The sequence below is a fragment of the Sus scrofa genome, chromosome 7, assembly GCF_054392235.1.
Source record: "Sus scrofa isolate SSC_HxYL_T2T_F1_AM1 chromosome 7, Sscrofa_HxYL_maternal_Yorkshire_Landrace_v2.0, whole genome shotgun sequence".
Lineage (NCBI taxonomy): Eukaryota > Metazoa > Chordata > Mammalia > Artiodactyla > Suidae > Sus > Sus scrofa.
The window spans coordinates 105611148-105633819 of record NC_139389.1 but is presented as its reverse complement, the minus strand read 5'-3'; the positions used below and the strand labels follow the sequence as shown (position 1 = coordinate 105633819).

The 22672-nt window shown below is 35.3% G+C and overlaps 1 protein-coding gene across 16 annotated transcripts in view; it reads right to left on the bottom strand.

Annotated features, from left to right (window-relative positions):
• The window catches only part of PCNX1 (pecanex 1), a 173320-nt gene that overhangs the window by 62530 nt on the left and 88118 nt on the right, over positions 1-22672 (bottom strand). For 6 of the 16 annotated variants that reach the window (XR_014811080.1, XM_021099419.2, XM_021099420.2 and 3 more), the window contains 4 exons: positions 10429-10519; positions 8083-8140; positions 6082-6299; positions 2247-2400 (listed from right to left, as the gene is read on the bottom strand). Coding sequence is in view for 11 of the 16 variants with exons in the window: in XM_021099419.2 (XP_020955078.2) it covers positions 2247-2400; positions 6082-6299; positions 8083-8140; positions 10429-10519 (521 nt within the window). In the remaining 5 variants the exon portion in view is untranslated. The remainder of the gene's footprint in view (positions 1-2246; positions 2401-6081; positions 6300-8082; positions 8141-10428; positions 10520-22672) is intronic. The other 10 variants (XM_021099421.2, XM_021099422.2, XM_021099425.2 and 7 more) reach the window with 4 other exon arrangements.

Below are 22672 nucleotides of genomic sequence, written 5' to 3'. Positions count from 1 at the left end.
TTATTTGTATTAAATATATTATCTGCACTCTCAGATCAAACTTACCAAATTGTTAAGCTGTATCCTTTTAAAAGACTTTATCAACTTTCCAAAAAAAATGTTCAAAGGGTATTATACGCAGCTACCTCCCAAATACAACTCTTCTCCCAAGTTGCAGTTCATTTCCAATAGGAACTTCACTGGGATGGTCTATCACCATCCTATAGCACTACTGAGTTTTGCTCACTGAGTTTGGCATGTTGCCCTTGGCTGGATATAAGAGGAGATAATCTTTAAACTCTTTCAGGTAATTGAATACCTATCCTCTTAAAGCTCTGTTCCTGGCTTTCTTATTTCTGTTTATGATATTACTATTCTTCTAGTTAACTAGATTTTAAAAGTGTCAGTCATCTTTTGCCTTTTCCATATCTAACCATATTAAGGAATGCACAAAATTAACAGGATAAGGGACACTAGAGCCAGAGAACAAATTTAAATGGTTTAAAGCAATAAAGGAATGGATTAAGGGGAACTGAAATAAAAAGCAAGACAAAGGCCAGAAATTTGAACATGGAATCACCAAATTAATCAGAGGGACTTAGTTATTGTTACTAGGGGTTAAGAAGGAAGAAGCAGAGGCTCTAAGCTTTGAGACGGTATATTACCATCAAAAGCAAAGGACTGGGAGAGGAAGACATCTGAAGACGATGATATACCATTTTTAGAATGTGCGCAGCTGCCTGTTAGATATGTAAGACTAATGCTCACAAGAAAGGTGAAGACTGTAAGATATATATCTGGATGTAATTCATATATAAGGACAAGAAAGTAATAAAAGAAGACTTCACTGGCAAGGAATTGTACTTTGAAAAGAGGGTCAAATAAAACCCTAGAGTATGCTCATAAATTAAGAAGTGGTCAAAAGAATAAAGCTTCAACAAAGGAAAATAAAGTGATATGAAAAGTAGAATAATCATGACATAAAGTCACAGATCAACAATGAGGAGTATAACTGAATCACTTTGTTGTACAGCAGAAATTGTCACAACATTGTAAATCAATGTAATTCATTAAAACTTTAAAATATAAAAAAAAAGAGGAAAACATAAAAATGGAAGATAGCACTCATAGGTATTTAAATGATGCAGCACTCATAGAAATTAAGTCTAAGAAAAGAACATAGATCTGGCAGTTAGAGATTATTAGCCCACAAAGACTGTAATTTCAGTGCTGCAATGAGGAAAAAGTCTGGATGGGTCTTAAGGAAATGGAGCAGTTGACACAGGTGGCTTATTCAAGGTAGCTATAAAAGGAGAGAGAAAAAAGAAAGAACAGTTGACGATACAAACAGGACTAAACAGTTTATAGGATGAAAGAAGGTTCTGCATGCTAGTACATATCAGGCCAATAATCAGTATAAGCAAGGGTATTTACTGGCTAAGAATGGACAGGCAACGGTCTATGTTATTTTGCATGGAAGGTAAAAAGCTGTGATTTTTCTATGGAAAGCCTGAAATTGATAACATTTGTTATTTTATAACTGCTATTTAAAACAAAAGCAAAGGGACACCAATCTTCTGCTTTTGGTGTCCTCAAAGAACACATATCCTAGTTTTGACATTATTATATTTACTAATGATAGATTTTTAATAAATTTTACCTACATAAAAGACAAAATATGAGGAGGGTTAATGTTGATAAATTAAAAAGAAATGAATTTCAAGAATTCAAATTCTTATTTTTAACAAGTACCTAAATATTTTCTTTTAATATTAAAAAAAATTTTTTTAGGGAGTTTCCGTCGTGGCTCAGTGGTTAACGAATCCAACTAGGAACCAAAAGGTTGTGGGTTCGATCCCTGGCCTTGCTCAGTAGGTTAAGGATCTGGTGTTGCTGTGAGCTGTGGTGTAGGTTGCAGACGATGCTTGGATCTCGCGTTGCTGTGGCTCTGGTGTAGGCTGGTGGCTACAGTTCCAATTAGACCCCTAGCCTGGGAACCTCCACATGCCGCAAGAGCGGCCCTAGAAATGGCAAAAAGACAAAAAATAAAAAATAAAAAAATAAAATAAATTTTAGGAAGTCTCATTTACATATCCTTATTTTTAAAAGTTTTTATGTTCCTTTTGCTCCCCACTCAATCTAATATAAATGTCCAAGGAAAAAAATTAATCTAAAAATTATCTTCTTAATGTAATTCAATAGATACAAAACCTTCTGCCATTTAACACAACTATTATTCCAAAGTCTGAAAAGTGAGAGGCTGGTACCTTAAGTAATGAGTACTGACAGCTGGCTATCACCAGGCAGAACTGGAAGACCCAGATATCTCTGAAGAAGCCTTGTATGAGAAGAATAGATCCCAAAAAAGCCACAAGAATAGCCAAGATGACAGCTAACACATTTTCCAGGATCTCACGATTTCTGTAGACAGAAAAATTTATAAGCATATTATCAATATAAGAAATGAATCAGAGTGAAAAAAAGGAGAGACATCAACATGAAGTTCATAGTATGCTTGCTAGACTGTTTTGGTACTGGGTTTGAACAAGGTGCTGAGTCATACTTGAGAAAGTATGTTGTTTAGATGGAAAACTAGCAAAAATTCTTATGTGAAAATAAAGCATGCTACAGTGGACTGTGAAGTTCTAATTACAACACAATCTCTATTTTTTTAAATCTCTTTTTTAGAGCTTTACTTGTCTTAACTTCTGCTTTTTTGTCAAATTTGTTGCCAAGTAACTAACCAACTTGGATGGCAAATAAAGGAGATACACAAACATGTCTGAAAAACAAAAATCTCAAAAGTTTATAGAAAATTAAATTGTAAACAGTTGTTATTTATATGACAAAGTTTGTCACCATTTTTTATTTTATTTATTTATTTGCTTTTTAAGGACACATCTACAGTATATGAAAGCTTCCAGGCTAGGGGTCAAATTAGAGCTGCAGCTGGCAGCCTACACCAGAGCCACAGCAATGCCAGATCCGAGCCGCATCCAAGACCTACACCACAGCCCACGGCAACACTGGATCCTTAACCCACTGAGCGAGGCCAGGGATCAAACCCACATCCTCATGGATACTAGCTGGGTTCTTAACCTGCTGAGCCACAATGGGAACTTCTGTCACCAAATTTTGGTACCCACTGGTTTCATTTCCCATCTCCAAATCATCTGAAATAATCTGAAAACTTACTAAAATTATTTAAATATAGGCTCTTACAGATGTTAAGAATGAAGGCACACTGACAAAGAGCATCAATACTGCCTCTATCAAAGTTACTGAGACAGTTTTCTATTTCACTACCCTGACACTGAAAGAAGCAGAATGATGCCCAAGGTACTACAATAGTAATGAAGACACCTTTAATACGTCATGCCAAAAAGTAAGAATCTGTCTCACTACTTCTTGGGAAAAAATTATAAAATGTTAAATATGTGCTAGAGTCTTGATTTTTAAAGACTATCTACTGACAAGGGAACATACTCAGTACAGTTGCTGTACAAAGAAAAACAGTACACAAGCTGTATAGGAAGACATAAGTTCTATTATTTAAAAAACGTACACATAAAGGTTTAAAACAACAATCTATCAATATGATACTACTCATAATGGTTCTCTCCAGGTAGAAGAATTATGGCTGGCCTCTGTTAAAATCTTTCTACATATTTAAATTTTCTAGAATGGGTAAAGAATTACTTTTATAATCACAGACAAGTTTTTATTTGTTCTAAGTGGATGCCCTATTTATAATCAACTGACCAAAAAATAAATTTCACAAACATCTTGCACTATTTCACTTGACAGTTCTCCCAGATTAAAACGAGTTCAGTAGTATTTTCAAATCAATAAATACTCATTTGTTCTTATATGGCAGTTGTGGAACCCCAGACTTGCTGAATCCAAGGATCGCCATCAGCCCTGCTACACTATATTCTGTCCATGTCGCTCATCACCAAACATGTGCTCTCCCTTTGGCTTTTGTCAGTTGTTTGTTTTTCTCCTTTTTATGGCTGTACCTATGGCATATGGAACTTCCCAGTCTAGGGGTCGAATCAGAGCTGTAGCTGCTGGCCTGCACCACAGCCACAGTGACAGCTGATCCAAGCCACACCCGCAACCTATGCTGCACCTTGTGGCAATGCCAGATCCCTAACTCTTTGAGCAGGGCCAGAGATTGAATCCATATCCTCACAGAGACAATGTCAGGTCCTTCAGCCGCTGAGCCATAACCAGAACTCCTGTTAGTTTCTGATATCATTTTTGATGTCACATCTGAGCAATTCTGCCTAACCCAAAGTCACAAAAATTTTCTGTTTTTTTTCTGAATTTCATGTTTTAGATTTTACATTTAGGTCTATGATCCATTCTGATCCATTTACTTTGTTTCATTTTTGATAGTTTCTATTGCCATGTTTTCAATTTCACTAATATTTTCTTCTGTAATGTCTACCATTAATCCTATCCACAGCATTTTTCATCTCTAACATTTGAGTTTTCCTCTGACACTTTAGTTTTCATCTCTAAGTCTGACTTGGGTCTTTTTTTATATCTTCCATATCTCTACTTACCTTTTATTAACATGTAAAGTACAGTTTTAACTGTTTTCATGTCTGTGACTGCTACTTCTAATATCAGTGACAGCGACAGGTTGGGTTTGATGGACTCATTATTTCCCTCACTATAAATCACATTCTGTCATTTCCTTGTGGGATTGGTAATCTCTGGCTGGATGCTAGACATTGTGGAAAGCAGCTATGCTCACCCCTGTATCACCAATGCCTGGATGTTGGACATTGTGAATCTTTTTATGTGGTAAGAATTCCTGGACTTCTATAAATCTTCTTGAGCTTTGTGATACTACCTGGAAACAGTCTGATCCTTCCAGGTCTTACTTTTATGACTTGCTAGGTGGGTCTGGAGCAGTTCTCATTTTAGCTAGGGCTAAATACTCTCCACTTTTAATGCAAGATTTTTTCTGAGTACTCTACATATTGCACCATGAAAATAAGTTTCTTCAATTTGGAGGGTGAGGATATGCACCATTCCCAGCCCTGTGCGCCCGGCACTGTTCCTTTATCTCTTTCGCATCAATCTTGCCCTGGCCTCAGTTCGTCTATTCACATACATTCTGTTACCAAAACTCTGTTCAATAGTTGAGGAGACCCACTACGAATCTCGGAGGTTCTCTCTCTGAGCAGCAATCCTCTTTCTGGTGTTGTCTTAAGGGCTCCAGCTGCTCTAGTCTCCCTGTACCTTTAGCTCCATCTCCTCAACTCAGCAAGTTTGCTGGTCTCTACCTCTTCAGTATCACAGCCTGGAAACTCTCTTAAGGCAGTAAGCTGGGCAACTGTAGTGTTCACATAATTTACTTCCCATTCTCAGGAATCACCATCCTTTGCTATCTTATCTCCAGTGACTAGAAAACCATTGTTCTGTGCATTTTATCTTTTTTTTCATTGTTTCTGATGGGAGATTAAATCCAGTTTTTATTACTCCCTGCTGACCGGAAGTGGCATTTGGTCAATGAGTTCATAATTGACTAATGTTGTTTACTATTAAGACTAGTGCTGGGAAATAGAAGCTTCCTTTTATACCTTTTACATTTAGAATCATATTACATGTAACCTTATTATCTCTGGCTTTTAGGTACAACTGCATGATTTTTAATGACAAAAAAGATTTTTAAAATAAATATATTAAAATTACCACAAAAAGTTTTTAATGAATTCTAAAGAGTCAATGGGAGCCCTGTTAACTTAAATTTTATTTCAAGAGAACCAAAATAAAAAATACTTTCCAACGTGGAAACCAAGTCAAAACCTCAATGGGCAATTTGGGACATTTCAATTTAAAAATAAAATATGCACCTATCTTTGTTTTGTTTGTTTGAATTTTATGGCCACACCTGCAGCATATAGAAGTTCCTGGGCCAGGGACTATGTTGCAGCTGCTGCAACTCTGAATCCTTTAACCCACTGTACTGGGCTGAGGATTGAACCCGTGCCCACAGCGACCTAAGCCACTGTAGTCGGACTCTTAACCCACTGCATCATGGTGGGAACTCCTGCACAAATCTTTAATATAACATTATAGTCTCACCTATCAAACAGGGCCAAAAGTGTGAGTCTGTCAAAGTTAATGCCGATCCACAGCTGGGGCAGGATCCAAAAGCGATAATAATGTTTAACTTTTTGGGCAGCTTCTTCTGTTGGACCATAAGTAGCTGCCAAGTCAGGGCTTAGGTCAATGTCTTGTTGCTCCAACAAATCTGTATCGATGGTCAATAGTCTATTCAATCGAATCTGTGGAAGAGAGAGCTAAAAGAAAATCAGCATTGAAAGGCTTAAAATATCTGCAATCACATCATGATTCAAGGGCTACCCAATCAATCTGCAGATTATCTAAGCCCTCTTAACTCTCTACACCAGTCCACTCTTGAGGATATTTTATGATCAGTAGAAACTAACAAAAGGTAACAAAAAGGGATGTGAACGACAACAAAGCAAATCAACTGACAGGCATTTGAGAAAGATTTTATTAGGAAGCATTTGAAATTTCAGCATTTTATGATGGCATAGCTAGTGAATCCGTTAAAATCACCGAGAGTGAATCATTACTGGCTTCTCTTCTCCTGGCCCCATTTCTTTACTCATTAAGCCACAAACCTCTTCTCTACCATGTGAAATCTAAGCTCTTCTGCATTGGATTCAATGCCTTCAACTCTCAACTCTTCCTACAGTCTCTTGTCACTGTTACCGGTTTTTCAAATCCCTCCCACACCCCCTTTATTTTTGTTTTGGCTGCTCATCTATGGCTATACAGGATATTCCCACAATGTATTTTTTAGTTTCAACCTATCCATTCATCAGTTCACCAGTTTCCCCTTCCTCTGAAAGAATCAAAAGTTTATTGCCTCTAGCAGAGCAGTAGCCAGCATTTTACTTTCTCAAGGCTCCTACACCATTTAACAGTGGAAAATACTACTGTGCTATTTTATATAAAGGACTTGAGCATACAGGAATTTTTGATATCCTCACAGGGTCCAGGGACCAATCCCCTGGAACGAATGTAATCATTTTGCTTTCCTACAGAGTTTCCTGAATATACTGCAGCAAAAAAGTAGGGTCAGTCTTTACTTTTCAAACTCACACGGGAGTATAGTCAAGTATTTTCTAAATGTGTTTCTTACATATAACAGCCATTTCTATCTCTAAGCATTGACAAATACATCCCCAAACACTTTTCCCCCTTATCTTCTATGCCAGAGTTTCTCAATCTTGGCACTACAGGTATTTTCAGCCAGATAATTTTTTGTTGTGGGTGCTGAGCTTTCCACTGTAGAATGTTTCACAGCATCTCTGGCTTCTATCCACTAGATACCGACAGCATTCTTCCAGTTGTAACAAGCAAAAATATTTCCAGATACTACCAAATGTTGAAAACTATTGTTCAATGCCAATTCCATTACTGATTTTTAAAACCCTGCTCAAAACTTATTATCTTCAGGAAACCATTAATAATTAATCCTTTTGGCACTAAATTTAATCTACACATATGTCTTATACATTGTTAATAAGGATTTCATCTGTTTTAGCTTTTCTAACCTCAATGTATACATCTTGATGGCAAAGGCAATGTTATATTTTTAAAATATCCTCACTGTATCTCCTGATATTTTTATACAGTGATATCATCATTAAGCTACACACACACACACACACACACACACACACTAGCATACAAATAACTAATAGTTAACCAACAGTTAGATGATGGTACCAAAATCATACTATTCACAGTGCAGTTTTAAATGACACCATTAAAAATGGCACAACCAGACTATGACCCTGATAAGTAAAATAGACCTTTACATATCCTCAAAAGTATAATTACTGATTCATATATAGCTAATTAAACTTCATGGTGTATATGTTTGTTTCTTGACAAAGGACTTTAAGAAGAGATCCTCCATGGGACAGCAAAGGTGATTTTGCCATAGTTTTCAACAAAATTGACAGCTTATAACTTCACCAATTTTCTGATTCGCATAGCTACTCAATCTAAAAATACATCATTTCATAAAAATAAAGGAAAACCTACCACATCATGTGGATAAAATCGAACTGAGGTAGAACTGGATACATGAGAATCCGTGTCACTAAAATAAAATGAAAAAGACTTTAGGAAGTAAACAGCTTGTCAAGTAGTAGAAAGGAAAATAAATCCATTAACAATTATAGGATATTTACACTGTCTTCACTTTGCCATGTAAACTTCAAAATATAAAACTGAATTTTCCTAGAGTTGTGAGTAGGTGCATAGCCTCTGGGTCAGACCATCTATATTTAAATCCCTTCATTAACTGAATGAGCTCTTGAACAAACTATCTAACCTTTTTATACCTCAGTTTCCTCATTGATAACATAGGTTAAGAGTACCTCTACCACAAGGTTCTTGTGAAAATTGTTTAAGAAAGCAATTAAAATATTGCCAGGAGTTGCAATAAATTTACCTATGATGTAATAGCCTAGAACATGACAATTCAGTTTCTACAGTTCAGTCAAGTTTAGATTTCAAACTTGAGACCTTTACCACATTTATGGTGTAAGGAATTGTTCTTAACTTCAATCATATTAAACACAATTAAGTGCTCCCACTACTTCATCCTCCTATTGCTTCCACTGTTACAAAATCATCTAAACACTACAATTCAGTCATTTTTGAGGGGATGAATTCGAAACTGGACTGAAGGAGCTTAAAGAGTATAGTTTTCTAAATGTTCTCTTTTCAGCATGGTAAGTGACCACAAGATCCTTTACTTTAAATAGCCCCTCAAAACTGAAAAAACTAAGTGAACTGTCCATATATGTATACCATTTAAACAGGCTGTATTTAAATAGGTGGTATTTAAACCTCCCATTATTAAACAGAAGTCCTAAAATAAGAATCAAATAACCTCTGTGGGAAAAAAAGTGAACTAATCAATCAATAATGAATTTCAATGCAGTAACTTAAGATTAAAATTTCAGAAAAAATTTAAAACATTCTAAATTATAATTGATTCTGTTATAATCAATTGACTATGTTATCAAAATTCCTATTTCTTATTTGCTTTTCTCCTAACTTCAAAGTTATCTTATATAATTTCTTCCTGAGGGAAGAAAAGAAACGAAATCCAATACATGACCCATATTTTAAGAAATTCCTCCTTCTTATAGCTGGTAGTAAACATATTTTAAAATAAATAAAAGATGATCATTTAAAAAGACACCTGACTAAAACCCTTACACAAAAATAAAAATTTGAAATTATACAAAGAAAGAAAATGGATGGGTTTGAATTTAGTTGTATAAATATTTAGTAAGTTTTTTCAATCCTACTATATATATATATATGTAAATATATATATATATTTAAATTTGAAATTATAGGAAACCACTGTTTCACATTAAGAGCTACAGAAAATTTTTACTTAATTATTTAAGACACACAATAGCTTTTGTTTTAAGAATAATGACTTTCTGGAGTTCCTGCTGTGGTGCAGTGGGTTAAGAATCCAACTGCAGTGGCTGTGATTGCTACAAAGGCACAGGTTTGATCCCTAGTTCAGCACAGCAAGTTAAAGGATCCGGCACTGTCACAGAGGCAATGTAGGTCGCAGCTGTGGCTTGGATTCAATCCCCAGCCCTGGAATTTGTATATGCCATGGGTACTCCCATTTAAAAAAAAAAAGAATGACTTCCTTTTTCCACATCAAAAAAATTCTACTTTAATTCTTTGGCAATAAATGCCAAATGACAATTTATTTAAGCCAATACAACAAACGTTTTAAAAATAACTTTTCTTTCTTGATTTTTTCCCTCTTTTTAGGACCACACCTGCAGCATATGAAGTTCCTAGGCTAGGGATCGAATCAGAGCTGCAGCTACCAGCCTATGCCACAGCCATATTGAATCTGAGCTACATCTGAGACCTATGCCACAGCTTGCAGCAATGCCGAATCCTTAACCCACTAAGCAAGGCAAGGGATCCAACCTGCATTCTCACAAACATTATGTTGGATTCTTAACCTGCTGAGCCACAACAGGGAACTCCCCAAATAACTTTTCCATCTCAAGGCTTACAAACTATATTTTGTTTATTTATTTATTTTGGTATTTTTGTCTTTTTAGGGCTGCACCCATGGCCTGTGGAGGTTCCCAGGCTAGAGGTCCAATGTGTAGCTGCAAGCCACAGCAACGAGGGGATCCGAGCCGTGTCTGTGACCTACACCACAGCTCACTGCAATGCCGGATCCTTAACCCACTGAGCAAGGCCAGGGATCGAACCCGCATCCTCATGGATGCTAGTCGGGTTCACTAACCACTGAGCCATGACGGGAACTCAAGGCTTACAAACTTTAAACAGGCAAGGACATACACTCTCCTAATATGAATTCACACATACCAGATATTGGACGCTCTTCTTGCTGCTGGTTCAAAATTCACAAGTGACATATCACAGCCACCAGTCTCATAAAGTGTAGAAGAGAACTTACCTAGCAAATAAATGATTTTTTTAAAAAAGCCATTAGAATACTCAGAAATTTTCCTTCATGAAACACTAATTTTAAACTTGCTACAATTTAAGAAAATGTACTATAACTTCTTTTTCTAAAATACTAAGAAAACAATGATCTACATGTAATTCAGCATGACATGAATTGAAAAGGAAAGCTAAACAAGGGCGTAAAATGTCAATATACATAATCAAGGGTTAAAAGTGATTTAAGTCAGCTTTGCAATATTAACCGCCTCTTTTCTCCTCCCTGCACATTCTCAGTTCTGTAATAATACAAATTTAATGTTTAAAAGTCACCCAACCATTAATGAACAAGTGGTGAGTGACCATCTGGAGGGCTGCTTAAGTTTTAAGATAGCTCAAACTGCATGAAAACAAATTTGGGTGATTACCTTTAGAGGTTTTTCAGTTTCGCTTTACTTTTAAGAAGGAATAAAGTATCAAAACGAATCTAAGGAAGTTCAATGAATGAAGGATAATAATGTTAGTGATAATTAAATTACAGTATTTAATGAACATTACTAGCTGTATGATTTTATAAGAACTCTATGAAAAAACTGAGGAACGCATGCTATAGCCATTTATCTACAAAACCAACAAAAGGTTTAGAAATTGTATTGGTTGCAAAGGAATATAAGTTTTAAAAAAAACTCCCTTAAAATGAACTCTATAAGAAAAAAGATTTTCTGAGAATCTGAATACTGTCTGAAATGCATTCTTCACCTTGAAGATCCATGGTAGTCATACCAGTGGTGCGTTGAGAGCATAAATAAATGAATATAAATTTCCAGCAGAGCAATAAGATGAGGAATATAACTTCAACTGTTTGGATCTAGTCCAGCTTGTCTTTTGAGTATGTATAAGGTTTTTGTTTCACTAGCTAGAATTACTGAGGTTACAAATATGAGAAATCTAAAGGGCAATTTCAACTTGACGACAATACTAAAAGATTTCTCTTCCATGACTGCAATGAAAACAGTATACAACAAGAATTTTTACTTAAGTAAAATCCTTGAAAAATGGCAACAAAAGGCCCCTATAATACACTAGTAATATAACCAAGGATTTGCAGCACATTTCAACTATTAATTTCATTCTTTAGGAGGACTAGAATCTGAAAAAGTAATTTATTAAATAGGATTATTTGAGTACTTTCTATGGGTCATAGACACAATATGAAAATATTTATCTTATTAGGGTGTTTTCTATAGTAGCAGGGTTTTTTTTTTTGGTCAGAATATTCATGAGATAAATTAGAAAAAAGCATTCTGTGAAATGCTCAGCTCATTTCTTATTTTTCAAGGGAGGATTATTCAGCATATGGGTTATCTAAAACTGCTTTTTATCCCCCTGTCTTTTAGGCATGAGTCATTCACTCTTGTCACCTTAAAAAGAAACCAAAATGAAATAATACAGTTTTTTGAGGTGACAAGTGGCTGCAGAAATTGTCAGTAAAGAAAAAATTTTAAATACTGCCTTGACTGAGATTTTAAAATTATTTTTAAATTGTCATGTTTTATGCTGTGCTCTTTCCTTACTCAGCATGGAAAATCAAAGATTGGCTGTGCAAACCACAATTAACTTACATTAGCAGAAAAGAAACACCTGATCAAAATCACAGCTTGCTTAAATGCAGAAGAATTATAAAACCATATTAAATGACTAAATCACAGAGTAACAGTGGGGAAGGCTTGGCTACTGAGTGAAATCCAGTAAAAATGGAATGCATCAACATTTGTGTTTGTATCACATAATATGTTTATATTTTAGAAATAAGTTAATTCTGTATTCAATATAACTTATATTATTGGAGTATATCCTAAGTATTTATGCATTCCATGGATTCTGAGTAGTATAAGTCCTATTCTTGGGATCTGATAATATCTCTTATGCAACTGAAATCAACTAAAACATTACTCTTTGTTATTCTCAAATGAATCAGTAAAATATGACTGTCATTAATGTAACTATGTTGCCCTTTATGTACAGCTGTTTAGTATGAAACATATAGAAATACATGCATTTTAAATAAAAACAAAGCAAAATAAAAATAAAGCATTCTCCCCCAAAAGTTGTAGACAGAAAGAAAGCTGGAAAAATTGAGTGGTTTTATTACGACATAAAGCTATAACTCTGAATGCATGTAAACAAATGACTAACAAATAATAAAATTAAGCAACTTAAGGCATAAAATATGTCTAAGAAAAGGGCAGTCATAATTTCAACAAATGTGCATGACTTCAACAGTGCTTTTTTTTTTTCTTAAGCTTTTGTCTACCTTCTAACTTTACAAACATATTTAGGGTCATAAAAACACACATGGCACATGTCAGAACAAATTAACCTGTATTAAGGCTTCAGCTTAACTCCACCAACTTAACTCCACCAAAAGAACAGATTCTATGTTCCCCTTATATCATCAGGCTTGGCAACTGACAGGACTTCAAAAAGTAACACATTTTATTCAGGAACTAATGCAGAAAAAAAAAAAAATGACACTAAAGTGTTTAGCTTAAGGTTTCAGTGAAAAAAAGTAACATTTTAATATATTAATACAATAATCTACCAAAGACACCTTTAAAAATAACCAAAATAAGAGTTCCTGTTGTGGTTCAGTGATAACAAACCCGACTGGTATCCATGAGGACGTGGGTTTGAAACCTGGCCCCCCTCAGTGGGTTAATGGATCTGATGTTGCCATGAACTGTGAGGTAGGCTGCAGATGCTGGTGGCTACATCTCCAATGTGACCCCTAGCCCAGCAACTTCCATGTGCAGCAGGTACAGCCCTAAAAAGCAAAAAAACAAAAACAATCACAAAAACAAAAACAAAGAAATAGAAATAAGTACATATTGCTATTATTGGTTTATAAAAATTAAGAGTATCTTAAATCTTTTTAGCATACATAACAATTTTACATGTATCTCATTTGTGATTAAAACCATAGTCATAGTTAACCTTTCTTAACTAGTAAGTAAATGTACCCTTATTAATAATTCTGATAGAATATTCTGTATTAAGAAAAACACTTCAATTTAAATATTATTTTTAATGAACATAAATTGGGAAGAAAGTAGAACATCAATGAAATATGTTCTCCTCCCATGTATTATGCTTATAAAGTAAACTCATCATAATTCAACTCCCAGATCATAATTAATTATATATAAGAGTATGGCTTTATAATGATTTTAAAAGAAAAACACTAATTTCTGACAAAATAAACAAGACTGGAGGCTGGAATTTCAGAGTTAATAATGATATTGGCCATGATACAGCATCTCTGTGATAAAGAAAAAGTTAAGGTATGTGGTATTTCTGTTTCAGATATTCAATAATGACTGCTACTGTCTACAAAAAATTAAATTACCCATTTTTTTGAGGTAGGAGAATTTCAAATAACCACAGATCAATAAATAAGTGATGAACCACAAGAAGATGAATAAAATTGAATTCTAACTTAGAGAAGAAGGACATCCGAAGCATTTCCCTGAAGCCACGCATGACAGAGCAGACAAAATCAAAATAAACACTGGAAAAAACACTGGTAAAAGACATGGAAATTAATGAGAATGTCCAATTAGTCCTATCGATAAAAATCTTTGCCACATAACACAAAGTTAAGTGAATAAAGATCTAAAGAAACACTTATTGCATTCTTTTGGGGTTTTTTTGCCTTTTTTTTTTTCTTTTTTTTTAGGGCTGCCCCGTAGCAAATGGAAGTTCTCAGGCTGGGGGTTGAATCAAGACTGTAGCCACCAGCCTAGCCACAGCAACGCAGGATCTAAGCTACATCTGTGACCTATACCACAGTTCATGGCAACACTGGATCCTTAACCCACTGAGCAAGGCCAGGGATTGAACTTGCATCCTCATGGATGCTAGTCAGATTCGCTTCCACTGAGCCACCATGGGAACTCCCACTTATTGCATTCTTAATGTCACTTTCATTTTACATATGTATCTCAGAAAGAAGTGGTTTGTAGGAGGACAAATCATCTTAGGGTTTTTCTAATCTTTGCAGTATCAACACCAAAAAAAGGCTTCTTAAATTTCTTGGAGATTTCCTTCCAAAAACATCTCTCCCCAACCCATTTTCCTTGGGACCCAGCCCCAAGCCTAACCTTCACACACTGCATGACTTCTCACTTTCCATATTACCCTTAGGGCAAAGAGGGGCTACAAGAGCAAAGACAGATTCAAGGGAGACAGCTTTACAAAGCGTTTTTAGAAGATAACTAAGGGACTACAAACATCTATATAACTAACTTAAGTACTAAAAACTGCCTTTTTCTGATGGCGATGAGTACTGTGTTCATAATGTCATTTCAACGAATATATTGCAGCACTTTTAAGAAAAAAGGTCTTGACAAGCTCAGTTTCTTGGATAGCACCTCCTTTATTATGAGTGGTGCCTATGAACTCTGAGGAAATGTGAGTTTTCAATCAGACAGAAACGACTCATTTTACTGCTGCTTATAGGTTAATGGACCTGTTTCTCCTTAGACGAGGGGTCAGCAAACTTCATGTAAGGGGCCAGATAATAAATAGTTTAGGCTTTGTGAGTCAGATGGTGTCTGTTGCAACAGTTCAAATCTGCCATTACAGTGTGAAAATAGCTGCAAAAAACCCAAAATATAAATATTTATTTTCTTCACTTACAAAAACAAGCATCAAGCTGGATTTAGCCTCCAGGTCACAGTCTGCTAACTTCTGTCCTACCAAAAACCCTTAAGTATTCTAAAACCTATCTAATTCTTGCGCTGAATGTTTGAAATCGAGTTACTAATAATTCAAAGTTTCAATATTGAGAACCAATCCTTCTTCCTGGGATGTGCAACACTGTGCTAGGTTTTCAAAACAGGAGAAGAATAAGAAAAAGGACAAGTATGAGAAGCAAGAGGTTGGTTTAGAAAAGAGCTTTTGAGGATTGGTAAGGAAAGGCAGATTAAGTTCACTGCTTGGTAACAGTAGGAAAGATTTCTATATATTGATATATTTTACTGTCATGGTCACTGTTCTTTATTTCTGACTTAACGTAACATGCCTTAATTCATTTTGCCTAATCCCCAGCTCAGGTGAACTTTCCAGAAGTCAATGTACAAGTTCATATGCTGGCATAAATAAATCCATCATCATCTCATAATTCTTGCAAAGGGACAAATCCCCCTTCTCTTGGTAAAAGCGTCCATAACAAGACATTAATGATATTACAAATGATAAGATAAACAAAAAGTCACAGAATGAGAGAAAACACTTGTAATTTGTAACTGACAAATCTGTTGTATCTAAAATATCGAAAGAACTCTTGCATGTCAATAATAAGACAAACAGCCATATTTCAAAAGGGAGGAAAAGATTTGGACACATGTCACAAAAGACAACATACATATAACCAAAAACACATCCAAAAATCCTTATCATCCCTGGTCATAAGAGAAAAACCCAGGTTTCAGCCACAATGAGATACCATCACCCATCCACCAGGGCTAATTACATTTAAAAGGCCAACAGCAAATGTCAGCGAGGATAGGAAAGACTGGAACTCTTACACATGCTGGTGGGAATATAAAACTATTTTTGAAAAGTTTAGACATTTTATTCACAATAGCCAATACGTGGATACAACACAAACTTGTCCGTTAATAGATGAATGAATACACAATATACAGGAAGCTCAGACAATGAAATACTCAGAAACAAGGAACAAACTGCTAACACATGCAATACCACGATCAATCTCAGAAGCATCATGCTAAGTGCAAAACTAAACACAAAAGGCCACATACTGTGTGCCTGCATTTATATGAACTTCTAGGAGAGGGAAAAACATAATGATATAAAGCACGAAGCAGAAGCCTGTGGCCAGAGCTGAGGAGGGATGGCCTGCAAGAGGGGCACAAAAAATCTTCTGAAGACAATCGATATTATCTGTATCTTGATTGTGGTATTTCACATGTGTGCACATCAGTTAAAACTTCAAATTGTAGATGTTACATGGATGCGGTTTATCCTGCCTAAATTACATGTCAGTGAACTGATTTAAAAACAAAGGAAAAAAAAAAAAAAAAGACCAGTCAGGTAAAAGACTAAGTACATGGATGAATATGACACAGCATGCGGTCAGAGAAATTTCCGGAAGTTACTAATAAAGGTTTTGGAGAGTGAATGACATTTGTTGTTTCATTTTTGTTTCATTTTCAAAATACGATGCATCAAAGGATTCAAAAGTAGTACATACAATGAAGAAAGTTCTCCACTCCCCAGAGAAAGCTACTGCCAAGGGCAGTGTTTGTGTTCTTCTGAACAATTTCTATCTACATTTTTGTCCCATGACAAATGAGTCATTCTCTTCAAATACACCTTTTAAAATTTACTTCTTTTGTTTACTAAATAGCTTAACTGTTCATGCCAGTAACACAGATGTAACAAGTTCTGAATATTCCACTATGTTGATAAATAATACAGCAAGGGTTCTCTAGTAACAGACATTTAGATAAAGTTTTTCAAAATTACAAATAATGCTACAATGAATATCCATGTACATACATTTTTGCATCTTTGTGAAACTTGTGGGTATATAGGCATTTTGGATCTATCGTTCTAAGTTGCCCTCCAAAAATGCCCAATGTTTAAGTGGTCTATTTCTCCAGACCCTTTCCAACAAAGGACATCACTACACATTCAAGGGATTTAAAAAAAAAAATTAAAATCCTGTTTTTAATTGCAATTTAAAAAACTATGAACAAAAATTTAGCTGTCTGCCCATAACTGCAAGCCACTTCTTTGAACTCTCAACTTTTCTAGTAGGTCACTGATCTTTGTCTTACCGAAGTGCTTACTGTCTTACAACAAATGGCAAACATAATTAAGTGGCAAAGACTGAAGACTGATCTCCAGTATTCATCTTCTCCTTATTCCTTTTAAAAACAGGACCTGAGGATAATGTGAGAAAAAGAATATATATATACATATATATATATATATATATATATATATGGCTGGATCACTTTGCTATACACTAGAAATTGACAGAACACTGTAAATCAACTATAATGGAAAAAATAAAAACCACAAAATAAAAAAAATAATTAAAAAAAACAGGACCTTCCCCTTACTGAATTTCAGCTGAGCCTATGTCTATCTGCTTAGAGACACTTCCCAGCCTCTCTAGCAATTAGAAGTTGTCATGTGACTACATATGAGCCCACAGAAGATGAAGTTACAATCTGAAAGATAAAGGCTAGCTGTCTTTGACATTTTTTTAGCCTCCCTCGCCGCCCCTACCTTCATCTTTGAGGGGGAAATATCAACAACTGGAACAGCCACTTAGGACCAGGTGGGGAAGCCATGGTGGAGGATAAGAGAACCAACCCATCTGCTAGTGACAGCTCTAACAGACTGTTAAGAGGGAAATGTAAACTTCTCTTTTATTTCAGTCACTGAAGGGTGATGAGGGAGGGCAGGTCTCTCATTTAAGAACCTAGCCTATATTCTCACTAAGGTACATACTAAGTAACTTTAATTTAGCATCTTAATGTTAATGCATATATGTGCATAACTGATTCACTCTGCTGTACACTTGAAACTAACATAACACAGTAAATCAAATTTACTCCAATAACTTTTTGAAAAAAGAATGTTACTATTAGAAAGCAGTTAATCTAGTGCTTCAATGAATTCTTTGTAACAAATCAGATATCTCAACCAGTACCTGTTACCTTTCGTAAAATTCCTAGAGCAGTTCAGGCCTCTAAAACTTTAAAAAGTGAAGTTCCTTTAGTGGCTCAGTGGGTTACAAACCCAACTAGTATCCATGAGGATGCAGGTTTAATCCCTGACCTTGCTCAGTGGGTTCAGGATCCAGCGTTGCCATGAGCTGTGGTGCATGTGGCAGACATAGCTTGGATCCCACATTGTTATGGCTGTTGCATAGGCTGGCAGCTACAGCTTCAATTCAACCCCTAAGTCTGGGAATCTCCATATGCTACAGGTGTGGCCCTAAAAAGCAAAATAATAATAAAAATAATAATAATAATAATGATATGCTACTAGTCTCTCCACATTAACAATGATAAATTTTTGAGCATTTCCAGGAAATGAGGGTCAGAATATATATATTTTACCTAGGTTTATTTTTAATTTTAATATTTGTGGGGATAAAACAGACACTCTCAAACCTAGATAAAGGGTAAACTGGTACAACCTTTCCATAAAACAATTAAGAGTATACATCAAATCCCAATAATGTTTATTTCCCCTTGACAAGTGATTGCATTTCCCTATATTTATCCCAAGGAAATAATCACAGCTGCACAGACAGGTCTATGTGAAGGATGTTCAGCAGAGTGTTTATTACAACAGAAAATATCAGGAATCATCTTGAAGACTAACAATGGGATTAGTTAAATGGTTAAATTATAATACATAATGTTAATAATAATAGCAATGATTATTTATATAGTTGATTTACTACTGCTGGGCACTGTTCTAACTGCTTTGCATATTTTAACAGATATAATGCCCACCATAAACCTATGAAGTACTATTATTTCCCCTCTTTGATACATGAGGAAACTGAGGCACAAGGAGAGAAAATAACTTGCCCAGAGTCAAACAGCCATTAAGTAGGAGAGCTTGGATTTGAAGCCAGGAAGTGTGACTCTAGAATCCACTGTTCTAGATTAGCTTTCATGGAGATCTCAGTGATGTTATGCAGTCACTTAAAAACAAGCTAAAGAACAATAACACAAGTAAATAATTCAAATGTGCCACGTGAAAAAATCAAGATGCAAAACTCAAGGGAGTTCCTGTCGTGGCTCAGTGGTTAACGAATCCGACTAGGAACCAGGAGGTTGTGGGTTTGATCCCTGGCCTTGCTCAGTGGGTTAAGGATCCGGCATGGCCGTGAGCTGTGGTGTAGGTTGCAGATGCGGCTCGGATCCCAAACTGCTGTGGCTCTGGTGTAGGCCAGCGGCTACAGCTCCAATTGGACCCCTAGCCTGGGAATCTCCATATGCCGCAGGAGCGGCCCTACAAATGGCAAAAGCCAAAAAAAAAAAAAAAAAAAAAAAAAAAAGATGCAAAACTCATACACTCACACAAAACTCATACAATATGATCCAGTTTCTGTTTTAGGAAAGTATATACATGTGTGCATTAAAAAAGACAGAAAGGAAAGAATTAGGAAATGCTGAGTATCTCTGAGTGATGAGGTTACAAATGACTTAATTTTCTTCATTATACTTTCCAGTATTTCTAAACTTGCACTTTTGTTAAAATTAGAATGTGCGTTTCCCATTCTTATACAAAAAAGTTAAACAGAATATATTCTCCTAAAACTCTTAACACTTCTTCCTTTTAAAGTATTTTTACTGTTTCAATAAAAATAAACGTATCACTTTCACTTATATGTACTTTATATTGCCCTTCTTCCCATAAGGTACAAAAAATAGACTCTGTATTCAAAAACAACAATAAAGGACAAGAGCAAGGTTGTTGCAAAAAAAAAGAATATAATTTTTTGTTTAGATGAATGAAAATCATCTACCGTTAACTAAGAGACTAAATATAGACTCAAGAATCCTTAAAGCTGTCTTGACTTTGTATTTACAGTAATAACTACTTAAAGACATAGTCCCAAATGTTTCAGAGTAGTCTATAATACATATAACATCTTTTTTTCTTTTTTGTTTTTTTAGGACTGCACTGGTGGCCTATGGAGGTCCCCAGGCTAGGGGTCTAATCGGAGCTGTAGCTGCCAGCCATAGCCACAGCAACTCGGGATCCAAGCCACGTTTGCGACCTACACCACGGCTCACGGCAACACAGGATCCTTAACCCACTGAGCAAGGCCAGGGATCGAACCCGCAACCTCATAGTTCCTTGTTGGATTCGTTTCCACTGCGCCACGAAGGGAACTCTTCATTCATTTATTTTATATACCCAACTTACTCACACAAAATTACCTTACTACTGTTAATTAAAATCACACAGAAAATTAAACCATGAGACAAAAAATATTCTAGTGGAAGAGATTATAAAAACCAGTGTCTCTACCAATTCCTTCAAGTGCAAGCGCAGTTCATTTTTAGAATCTTCTTTGGCCAACATTACATACTATGAAACAAGCAGGTATACACTGTCCACTGATTGTGTGTTCTGTGCTAAGTGATACTAAGCACTCAATTTGGCAGCATTCAACAACCACAGGCCAAGAACTATCAGAAGGCAGTTATACATGAAAGATAAAATCTAAATTTCAAGAGAATATTCTGAATATTGACCAGCAGATGCTAAAATCACCTCCAATCAGAAGAAGCTTTTATCTTCAGAACTATCTAGACAGATGATAAGTACATATTCTCAATAATCTGCATGTGGCCCTAGGATGGAACTTCATAATTAAATCTCACTTAGGTTTTTTTGAGCAAATAAAGAATTTTTAGAGGAAAATCACCTATTTCAATTTTTTCTTTGAGAAAAGTTTAAAAATCCAAAATACATAAAAACTAAGCCTTTTATTTCAGCCAATCTACTACCATATCATCAATGGACAGTGACACTGAATTTTACACACAAAAATTAACAAGTCCTGTATTCACAGGAACTTGGGGTTAACTCAAGAGAAATGTCAATGGAAGGATATTATTTACTGAATACATCTGCAACTAAAAAAATATTATTTTTAAAATAAGTAACTAAACTGAAGTCTATCTTACTCTCTCAAACACCCTCCTTATAGACTACCTGGTCTCTTTAAATTATAAACTGAAAAGCATTCTAAAATTAAAATGTTTTATTGCCTTTTCATTTTATTTAGAAATCATCAAAGTTTCTAATACATAAATTATCTTAGATGACCATTTTCAACTTTCTATAAGATTTAATGAAGATGATTATTTTCATCAATATATATATTTTATTACCTCTGTAACTACAGATTTTTATAAAATGGTAGAAGAGTCAATAAATAAATAGCATATAAAGGAGTTCCTGTCATGGCTCAGTGGTTAACAAACCCGACTGTATCCATGAGGACACGGATTTGATTCCTGGCCTTGCTCAGTGGGTTAAGGATCTGGCATTGCCGTGAGTTGTGGTGCAACGACTCAGATCCTGAGTTGCTATGGCTGTGGCTATGGCATAGGCCAGGAGCTATAGCTCGGATTGGACCCCTAGCCTAGGAACCTCCATATGCCGCGGGTAGAGTCCTATAAAGACAAAAAGACAAAAAAAAAAAAAAAAATTGCATATGAAATGTCATTATACCTCATCTGGGAACACTATACCATATATCTTTCTAATCGAAGCATCAACTATTCTCTTTATAAATGAAAGACAGTTAAAACATGGATAAACAAAATCACGGTAAGCAAATACAATATTTTCAAATGCATATTTTTGGATAACAAGATTTTCTTCTTCATTATATTTACTTAAGTTGCTCTTAATCTGCACTCTGAGCACAAGAAAGCCGAACTGTACAGAGAAAGAGAAAACAAACAAGTATAAAATAATCTCTTTAAGGCACTGCTGAGGTTTTAAACTATACCAGCCCTCTGAGAATTAACTATTTAATAACTTATATTTATAGATATATTAGCAGGAAAAGGAAAAAACTTCATAAAAGTTATTTGCTATTAGTATAGAGCCATGATGTCCTCAGAGTACAGCATTTAGAATTAGAGTAAATCCTATTTCAGATGACAGGTATTGACGTAAAATATAGAATACCTCAAAGAAAAATTATACAGTAAAAAGCCACTAGAAACTATCTATGCCTTTTCTGCAGCACAGAGAATTCAAATTAAGGTTTAATCAAAATAAATGTTAAAACTCAACATTTCGCCACACGGTACAAATGCCAAGAAGTAATAAAATTGCCCACATCATTACAAGGACACTAAAGCACAAACATTTATTAATACTTTTAACGAGCTACTATGACAGACACTCAAAAGAAAATGTAAAGTTAAGGGCTGAGAGAAACAGAAAAGTGAAAAAAGCAAGTCAGATTTTCCTTACACACAGGGCAAATCCTATAAAAAGTGCTCTTACGCTTAGCTCTGAAACGTAACTATCTTAGGAAAGAACTGCAATCACTGTCACCCATTATCTGCTAAATTAA